Source organism: Bos taurus, chromosome 19 (genome assembly GCF_002263795.3).
Source record: "Bos taurus isolate L1 Dominette 01449 registration number 42190680 breed Hereford chromosome 19, ARS-UCD2.0, whole genome shotgun sequence".
Lineage (NCBI taxonomy): Eukaryota > Metazoa > Chordata > Mammalia > Artiodactyla > Bovidae > Bos > Bos taurus.
Genome location: NC_037346.1, coordinates 14,033,226 through 14,042,919, shown reverse-complemented (window position 1 = coordinate 14,042,919; position 9,694 = coordinate 14,033,226). Strand labels below are relative to the sequence as shown.

Here is a 9,694-nt window from a genome sequence, read left to right as displayed (position 1 = left end):
GGGGGGTAACTCTTTTTACCTTATCCTTAAATCTTGTACCTGTTCTGGGCTGTGCCTTGTGCTAATCTCATCATTGTACAAACACAATATTGTGGAGAGGACTGTAGAGTCCAGCTTCAGAAGACTTGGGTCAATAGAGGGTGGTACTGGAATCTTCGGTGGGTCTTTTTTCCTCTCTGAGCATCGGTTTCCTCGTCTGTGAAACGTGAATACTAATGCCTGCCTTGCCTTCTTTGCAAGACTGTTTTGAGGATCAGATGAAAGGAGGAAGCTCTTTGCACACCATAAAACACTGTACAAATGTTAAGAGTTCTTTATGTGGCTGGAATCGCCTTAGACAGGAAAGACTTTGACCTCTCTCTCTCTAAAACATCACAAGATTTCTCTGCCCTGAAACTGTTTAGGATGCTTCGCTATACCCTTTCTCTCCCGTCTCATTTGGGTTTGGAAGATGCCAAGGCCCCAGAAGGAAGGTACTTAATGGAGCACCATGGAGTCCTCAATTCAAGGCAAAGGTTCCACTCCTTAACCGTTTGTGGGTCCTTGGGCCAGTATTTACCCTTTTAGAGCCTCTATTTCTTCATCATTAAAGCAGGACTGATGCTGCCTAGCTCACAGGTTTGCAGGAAGAATACAGAGGAGAGTACCATGAGGATCCCTCACTAACAATTCTTTGACTATTAATCTGAAAACAGATTGTAGGAAATCTTAGTAAAGGGTATCGCCTTTCTTTCTTTTCTGAACACTAGCCTGGCCCATATTGTTGATTCAATAAACACTTATACAGCCCCTGCTGTGTGCTGGGCCCCCTGCCAACCTCACTTTTCATGGGTGTAGTAGAAGGGCTAGCTTACTGCTCTGGAGTGAAGGCTGTCTATGCCAGGTGTAGTATTTATTAGTTTAATATCATACTAGGTCGCTCGTTTTTAATTTAATCTTTTACAAGCTCCTGGGAACACCCTATTTCTAAAAATGACCGGGCAAGAAGGAGGTGGGTTGTTGAATCAAATGAGAGAACTCTCCTCTACCCTTAGGAGTTTTCCTGGCAAAGATCATCTGATAGCAGCTTGTTTGGGGGAAATAAAAGCACAGAGCTGGAAGGGATTTCTAGAAAGGAAGCTGAGGGCTGGGGTGGTAGGATCTGACATCCTCCGGGAGCCATTTGTCCCAAGCTTGCAGCTGTCCCCGGAGGACTTCACAGGTATTAGACACCTGGTTGTGTTTGTCAATGAACTTACCCTAGAAGTTGTGGTTTAGGAGGAGGGAAGGAAGGGACACAGGAAGGAGCCCTTGAGCTGTGTGCTATGATTGAGAAAGCACTTCATTCGAAACCAAGTCCAAGCACTCTACAAGGTGTTTTCCTGTGTTATCTAGTTTAATTCTTCCAATAACCCTAGGAGATAGAAATTCCACTATTATCACCATTGACATATGGTGCTAATATGAAGACTCAAATTAAGTAACTTTCCCAAAGCCACACCCACAAACAGCTGCTCTATTCGACTCCAAATCCAGGATCTCCCAGGTGATCTGCGCTAATATCTCTTGGGAAAGTCATTTCTCCTCCCTGAATCTGTTTCTTCATCCCAAAGACGAAGAAGTGAAGTGAGATGCCTCTCAGGTCTCTTTCGGATACATAGTTTTATCCAAGGTTCGGCAAAACTGTAGCCCACAGGCTAAATCCAGTCAGCCAATTGTTTTTTGGTTTGGTTTTGGTGTGTTCTGCATTGCCAGGTGGATTTTTAACCACTGGATCACGAGTGAAGTCCATCCAATTGCTTTTGTAAGTAGCTTTATTGGTACAGAGCCACACAATTCATTTGTGTATTGTCTATGACAGCAGAATTGAGCAGTTGTGACGAGACTATAAGCCTCAAAAGCCTAAAATACTTACTAACACACTGATGTGCTCCGTCATGTCTGACCCTTTGTGACTCCATGGATGGTAGTCCACCCAGCTCCTCTGTCCATGGAATTTTCCAAGAAGGAATACTGGAGTGGGTTGCCATTTCCTACTCCAGGGGATCTTCCCAACCCAGGGATCGAACCCGAGTTTCTTGCATCTCCTGCACTGCAAGCAGATTCTTTACCAGTGTGTTACGATCCAGCCTTTTATGGAAAAAGTTTGCCCACTCCTGAAACATGCTCGCCTGTAAGTTTCAGTGGTAATAAACCATACATGACAAGTGGGAAGGAATGTATAGGGCCATGCAGAAACTGTAAACAAGAGGGCAGTAAGGAGGTGGCTGCCACTGTTTACATTTTACGCTTTGGAATTATATACTTTTCACTAAGTTATCATTTGGTCTTCCCCAGTACCTCAGACAGTGAAGAGTCTGCTTGAAATGCAGGAGACCAGAGTTCAATCCCTGGGTCAGGAAGATCACCTGGAGAAGGTAATGGCAACCCACTCCAGTATTCTTGCCTGGAAAAATCCCGTGGATGGAGGAGCCTGGTGGGCTACAATCCATGGGGTTGCAAAGAGTCAGACACGACTGAGCAGCTAACATGAACAGAGTTTTAATGTATAGCAACATCCACAAATCCTAAGTGAGTAGCCTGATGATGTATCCACCATCCTGATCAAGATAGAGAACTTTCCCAGCATCCCAGAAAGCTCCCTCATTACCCATCCCTGTGAATACATCCCCCAAAGTAACCTCAATTTTTTTAAGAGGACCATTGTAAAAGCCTTCATTGAATTTGTTACAGTGTTGCTTCTGTTTTATGTTTAGGTTTTTTTGACCACTGAGGCATGTGGGATCTTAGCTCTCCAACCAGGATCAAATCTGCACCCTCTGTGTTGGAAGGCGAAGATTTAACCACTGGACCACCAGAGAAGTCCCAAGTAGCCTCAAATTTAACCTCTATCACCATGGATTAGTTTTTCCTGCTTTTTAACTTTATATAAGTGGAGTCACACATGATATACCCATTTGGGTCTGGGAAAGGTATTTAGACTACTACTTCCTTGCTGACAACTAGAAAAATCAAGTATAAATAAGGACACAAAAATCACTCTTAGTGGTATTGTGGAGGAATGATTACTTGCTCATTTATTCAACAAGGTTTTATTGAGCATGTTTTATGGATCAGACACCTCTCCGGACATTGAAGAGTAAGTCATGAGACGGTCTCCATCTTCTTGGAGTTTACTTTCCATGGTGTCCCATTTCTAGTACTACTCAGAATTCCAGCCTGAGCTCATGTATCATCTGCCCAAAAGTCTGGAAATGGACAACGTGGTCATTCTGGAATTTCAAATCATGGAAAAAACAGGGAACTTAAATGGCCATCTTTCAAAAGCAGAATCAGAGAAGGTGCCCAGCCAAGCCTTTTGGGGGAGGTGAAGAGTTACCCGGAAAAGAGTTTTATATCCAGAGATGGGAACTCAGCTCTAATGACACAGTCTAGAATGCTCTCTAGGCTGCAACGCTGCTCTCTTAACAATAAGGCTTCCAACCACTTTCAGACTAGGATAGGGTGGTATTCATGCTTAACTCTAGAGATGCTTTCATTGTGAGGCTTTCTAGAGACTCTCCCCAATCAATGTGGAGAGGGGAGCATCAGAGAACAGAGAGGACTGGGTTCCCCCAGATGTAAGCAAATCAGGGGAACCATGGAAAGTAGGAAGAAGACTGTGCACAAGCTCAGAAAGCAGGGTCACCTGGGCTGTGAAGTTACGGGGGAGACCGAGGCCATGGGAACCACAAGTGCCCTTCTGTGAAACTTCCAAGACGGTGCCCAGAAAACTTTCATAGACTAGTGAGCCAACTGGATTTTAAATTATCTTGGATCAGGGACTACATTTCCCCATAGAAAAATCTTGGGATGTGAACGAGTGGATTCATTGTTTGAGTAGAAGAACCTAATCTGTTCTCCTTAAATTCAGTAACTCAAAAAAGAAAAACAAAAGCCGGGAATAAAAGAGCCCCAGAAGACCAGCTGCCTTACTTCTTTGCATGTTTTCATGATGGGCTGTCTCTTTCTAAACATGTCAGACACTTGAACCTGCAGTTACCAACTCATTATTTTTTCACCGTCACAAAAACCCAGTAGAGTATTAGGATCATTTTCCACCTAAGGAAACTGAGGCTCAGACGCTTATGCAACGCAAGCTTATCCAAGTTGCACAGCTGGTTAAGTTGATTGCAGAACCCACATTTAGGTCTGTTTGATGCCAACATCTGTTCTCTATTCTCTGCTGTGGAATCACAGCAGAATGCCCTCTTTCAACTTCCCGTCTCCCAACACAGTAAAACTGGAGCCCTTTCTCTTTCATCCTAAAGCCCTACTCAAAAATCCTGAGCCCCAATCTCAACCCTTCTTTAACTTATTACAGGAGCTCCAAGCCACCTCTTTAAAACGTCCTACATCGTCTTTTCCCAGTTCTTTAAAATGGGGCTACTGTCTCAGTCCATCATTACTTTATCCTTTGTGAAGCATAAACAAGAGTATTTCACTTATGTTCTGGCTTCCTCTGTTCGGAGGAAGCCTAACCAAAGTGCTTTTTGAGATAATTCATTTGGTGAGTGTTTGTGACCCACATCCCTAAGGACCCCCTGCTGGGATCCTTCCACTTTTTCTTTCTAAATTTCCATATGAAGAGATAGATAATGGGTCTGCCCACAGATCTATAGCTGCAGTTACTTGGTGAGCACCCATATTGCATCAGGTAGTATATACCGATACCTGAGCAAGAGAGTTACAGGAAGCTGCTGACTTTGACTAGCCAGATTACCTGGACATGCATAGGAAATTTCCCTGTGCTCTGGGCAACGTTCTGTGTGTTTCCATTGGCTGGGGTAGGGGGGAAGAATGGGTTTGCTGACACCTGAATTTTGAGAGATAAGGAAGCTTGAGAGTCAGACTGGGCACACAGCAGTCGGAACTACAAATCAAAGCTTTGTTGTTAAAAGGGAAGTGATGGCTGGTTTTTTAATGGGTTTTCCCAGCTAAACACAGAAACTGATCTTCATTACACTTGACTGCTTCTATCATGATAGCAAGTGAGGGACAGAGAAAAAGCGATTGTTCTCCAGGGACATTTACTCTGAACACTTCATTATCCCTGCTGAGGGAAGCTGGGGAGGCAAAAAATGTTCTCCCATTGGGCTGAACTGTGAGGGGCAAGGAGGTGCCATATGTCACAACAAACTCCAAGACAATAAGGTGAAATGAAGAGCCCTCGTTTCTATGAACTTCTTACCCCTTTCTCGGGGAAAGACACTGAGATGCTGTAAAGGTCACCAGAGCTCCGTGCACACAACCACCCCTTTCTCGTGGGTGGTCCAGGAGTACAGAGCAAACCCTGTAATTTAAAAAGTCAACCTAGGTCCTTAGCGGGGCTTCCCTGGTGGCTCAGTGGTAAAGAATCCTCCTGCCAATGCAGCAGACATGGGTTCCATCCCTGAGTCGGGAAAAAATCCCCTGGAGAAGGAAATGGCTACCCACTCCAGTATTCTTGCCTGGGAAATCCCATGGACAGAGGAGCCTGGCAGGGCCACTGTCCATGGGATCGCAAAAGAGTAGGGCATGACTTAGGGACTAAATAACAACGACAGGCTCCTTAGCAGCCTGACTTGGATCAACAACATCTGGGCTTCAGCCCTGGTACCTGAACCAAGCAGACAGATCTGATGACCCTCCGCATTCCCACTCCTACTCCTGCTGAAATTCCCCTCTTCCTCCTAACTGTCTTTAAAAGGTGGGAAAGTGGGGAGACTTTGCTTAGAAGCTCCTTTGCAAATGCCCTGCTCATTCTGAATGTTTGTCCCTAAGCTCCCAGTCCCCCCCACGCCCAGCGCTGAATTTGCCTGGTTCTGAGAATCCTGAACCTCCCTAGGGCTAGATTTTACTACTAGGAACCGACTGCCTGCCTTCTCAGAAAAGTGTGAACACTGTTCCTGGAATACAGGGTTTCACAGGTGGGCTCACTCAGTGTACACAATGCCGCATCCTCTGGGCTTTAGGTTTCAGTATTTCTTAGGTGATGAACCTGAGGCTTAGAGAGGGGAAGGAGGTGTCCTCTGCCCCAGGAACTACGGGACTGTGAGCCATGGGTCCTAAAAAGCCCCCGCTACCCTGGATCTTCTGCAGGTCCAGGGCAGCCTGGAGTCGGGGCGCACCTCCTGCCTTCTTCCTCGCCTCTGAGCGCCTCCGTGAACTCCGATAGCGCTGAGAGGTTCCCGCCTTCCTTCCTGGGCCGGGCCGGCGTGAACAATCACTTCTGTCCCTCGCTGGCTTGGTCGGCCCCTTCCCAACTTGGCGTGGGAGTCGCCAGCCACCGCCGCCTTGACCTCGCGTCCACAGAGATCAGTCTCTGGCCCTGGGAACCGCTGTGTCCTGGAGCTGCGAATAAACCAGAAATCAGTGCGCCCAGAAGACGTGCGGCTTCAACTGCCCAGCCAACTTTCACTGGCAGAAAGGAGGCCCCTCAATCCCAGTTTTGCCCCGAACGCGCGCTTTGATATTCTGGGTTTTGAAGCCCGGGGGCCCGGACGCCCAGCTCCCCGCGGCTTGGCCGGGCTGGGTGCCGGTGCGGCCCCGCTGCACCCAGTTAGTCGGCGCCTCCTCGTCCCAAGGGTTCTCCCGGCCTCCTTCCCGCTGGCCTACGCTCTGGGACCGACAGTTCTGTAAATCCAAGCCGCCAGCCCCGGCGCCCGAAGGCCTGGGGTCGGCAGAGCGGTAACCCAGGTAGAACTCAGTGCCCGCCACCCACCCTGCATTCCACACTCACCCCCGCCCAACACGCCCCTCTTTCCCCAGGTCTCCGCGTCCACTCCCCTGCGGTCAGTTTCTTCCTCCGCCGGCCCGGCTCTCCGGGCCCACCGCTTGCAGGTTGGTCGGGACGCGTGCGAGAGTACCCCTCCTCCGTCTGCTTCTCCCAAGAGCACCCCAGCTTCCTCCAGCCCTCACCTGAGCCCCCGAGCGCAGTTTCTCCTTCTCTCCGGACTTAAAGCCGGACCCACAGCGGGTGGAAAAGTCCCGGCGCCTTGCACATCAGGCTGCAAGCTACTCGTTTAACGAGTCCAAAGGTCAGCTGAAGTTTGGCTGATAGACGGAAGCGGTACACGAATATCTTCAGAACCCCGGCGTGAATACCCTGGACCCTAGCATCCCGGCTCCCGGCTCGGGTCTCGGGCTCTCGGGTCTGCCTCTCACACTCTCACTCTCTCGGTTCCCCTCCCCCCGCGCCCCCCACCCCCACCCCACGCCGCCGACCATTTGCATCTTGCCGAAAGCCGGGCCCTCCCCGCTAATTTGCATATCTTATATGGCCTAATGGTGGCGATCATGGCAAGTTAGAAGTTTTCTGACTCCTCTCGGAGGAGACTCCGGGACCCCGGGGAGTAACAGGTGTCTGGAGGCTGAAGGGTGGGGGGGGTTCCTGGACTTGGGGTTCGCTTGTGAAACTCCCCTCCACCCTCCTCTCTCGCACCCACCCGCCCGCCCCCTCACCCCCTTCTTTCTCTGTCCTTGGAAAATGGTGTCCAAGCTCACGTCGCTCCAGCAAGAACTCCTGAGCGCCCTGCTGAGCTCCGGGGTCACCAAGGAGGTGTTGATCCAGGCCTTGGAGGAGTTGCTGCCGTCCCCGAGTTTCGGGGTAAAGCTGGAGACGCTGCCCCTGTCCCCTGGGAGCGGGGCCGAGCCGGACACCAAGCCGGTCTTCCACACTCTGACGAACGGCCACGCCAAGGGCCGCCTGTCCGGAGACGAGGGCTCCGAAGACGGGGACGACTATGACACCCCTCCCATCCTCAAGGAGCTGCAAGCGCTCAACACCGAAGAGGCGGCGGAGCAGCGGGCGGAGGTGGACCGGATGCTCAGGTAGGCGCGGGCCGAGGTGCGGAGGGGTGCGCCTGAACACCCGGAGCCCTGGGCCCCGTGGCTGAGCCACACGGCCCCCGACTGCTGTTGCCAAGCCTGGTTTCCACCAGAGAAGTCCCCGGGGGGGCGCTCCGCTTCTCTTCCAACACCTGGACCCCTCCCAGCCCCTCAATCGGACGGCCCGAGCCCCGAAACTTCGTGAATTCCTGCCCAGCCCAGCGCCCGGGACCGGCGGGGCCCTCCCGGCTGTGTTGGGGTTCGGCCTGGGAGAACCGAGCTTGCAGAGCCGTTGCCCACGCGGCCGAAGGTGCGAATGGGCGCAGTGAAACCTCGGCAATTCGCCGGTGCGGAGGCTCCAGGCCCGCAGCAACCCCAGGCCACAAGCAGTTCTCCCGGGGAGCCGCATCTGCGGAACCGGCCTGGGGAGCCGCGTCCTGCGGCTCTCCACAGAGGGACCGGCGGCTCCGGGGCAGGGATCTGGGGGGTGCCTTCTCCGATGGGCGCTCTCGTCTGCAGCGCCCGCGCAAGTCCCCGAGGTTATCTGGAATCCCCAAAGCCCGTTTAGATCTGCGAAAGGAAATGCTTGCACGTTGTCGGGTTGGAGTGGACTCGCAAGGGGCAATGAAACCGCGTCTCTAGCAAGCGAGGGATCAGTGCGTTCAAGCCTTGGGTTTGCGGTGGATTTGGTGGGAGAAAGGAGGGCGTTCCCGGATCTCGCCGCTGACACCCCGGCGTCCCCGAGGAATCCAGGCAGGCCGGTTGCCCGGCCGTCTGTCTCCCGGCCCCGGGTGGTTTGCTAAGCCTTTCTGAGCGGCCTAGGGCTTTGACAGCTTGTTACTAATTATCCAAGGAGCAGAGCGGTTCTCTTAGACCGCATGTCGCTCCCAGCCAGGCTACTCTGGGACCGAGACCCTCGTTTGGCCTCGGATCCTCAGCGCCGCAGTCCCCAGGCAAGGCCAGGACCGGAGTCGCGCCCAGGACCGGGGCAACCCGGGTCACCCGCCCGCAGTGGCCGTTTGGGATGCGTTATGACCTTGCATTTGAATTTGCTACCTGGGGACCCGGCGGCTTACTCTCTAGCAAAACAATCAGGGGAATTTCTAGATTTTTTTTTTTTTTTTTCTAACTTCCCGAAAGTCTGTTGCTACAGTTAGTTCGTAGGGTTTGAGGTTCTTTCTTGCCTGGCGGGTTGCCCCCTTGGCGGCGGTTTCTCCCCCGCCCGGGCTAGGGGTGCAGGAAGGTGAGAGGGGTCAGAAGAGCGGCTGGGGCGCCGGGGCGGGCCGGAGATTGACCCCGGGCCGGGAGGAACCGCCGATGTCCGGCCGCCGGGCACCGGGGCCCGCGGGGCCTAGGCCCATCCGCCTGGCTACAGGCACCCGCCTTCCAGCGGGGTTTTGGAAGAAGAACCTGGGGCGTCCCTCGGCACCCAGCCCCGCGCCGGGTTAGACGTGGCAGAGATGTAATATAAACTGAAGCACGTGGAGTTAGGGTGTTATTAATTTATTTCTATAAATCATCAACAGAAAGATACACAAAAAGTCGTGATTAGGTTGAACGGAGAGGCGGGTTATTCATTGGTGAAGTTGTAAACGCGGCTTCGAGAGGGAAGGAAAGGAGAAAGCGGACTCGCGAGGCTGTTCGCAGCTCCCAGCACACACACACCGGGCTGCCCTGCCCTCCCAGGAGAGCCCCCGCGCCGCCCCGCGCCTGACCCGGGCTGCCCCGGAGGTCGCCGACACCGCAGGCCGGGAGGGCACAGAGCCAGGCCCGGCCCTGGGCTCCGGACCTCAGCGCTCTTCGCTGCGCAGAGCTCCGGGCTCCAGGGGGCGGAGAGCCAGGCTAGAGGGCCCAAGACCCCCACGGG

The 9,694-nt window shown here is 52.4% G+C and overlaps 1 protein-coding gene and 1 long non-coding RNA gene across 6 annotated transcripts in view; one reads left to right on the top strand and one right to left on the bottom strand.

The window, feature by feature from the left end:
• Positions 1 to 3,028: 3,028 nt before the first annotated feature.
• On the bottom strand, positions 3,029 to 7,224 carry LOC101906072 (uncharacterized). The gene is made up of 2 exons (XR_238597.5): positions 6,919 to 7,224; positions 3,029 to 6,351 (listed from the first exon to the last, which is right to left on the bottom strand). It is a non-coding gene; the product is annotated as an uncharacterized lncRNA (long non-coding RNA).
• An 82-nt stretch (positions 7,225 to 7,306) lies between these two features.
• HNF1B (HNF1 homeobox B) overlaps positions 7,307 to 9,694 on the top strand; it is a 61,648-nt gene continuing 59,260 nt past the window's right edge. For 4 of the 5 annotated variants that reach the window (XM_005219982.5, XM_005219981.5, XM_005219980.5 and 1 more), the window contains exon 1: positions 7,307 to 7,830. In XM_005219982.5, the coding sequence (XP_005220039.1) occupies positions 7,487 to 7,830 (344 nt within the window). In that variant the 5' untranslated portion in view covers positions 7,307 to 7,486. The remainder of the gene's footprint in view (positions 7,831 to 9,694) is intronic. The other variant, NM_001192855.1, reaches the window with a different exon arrangement.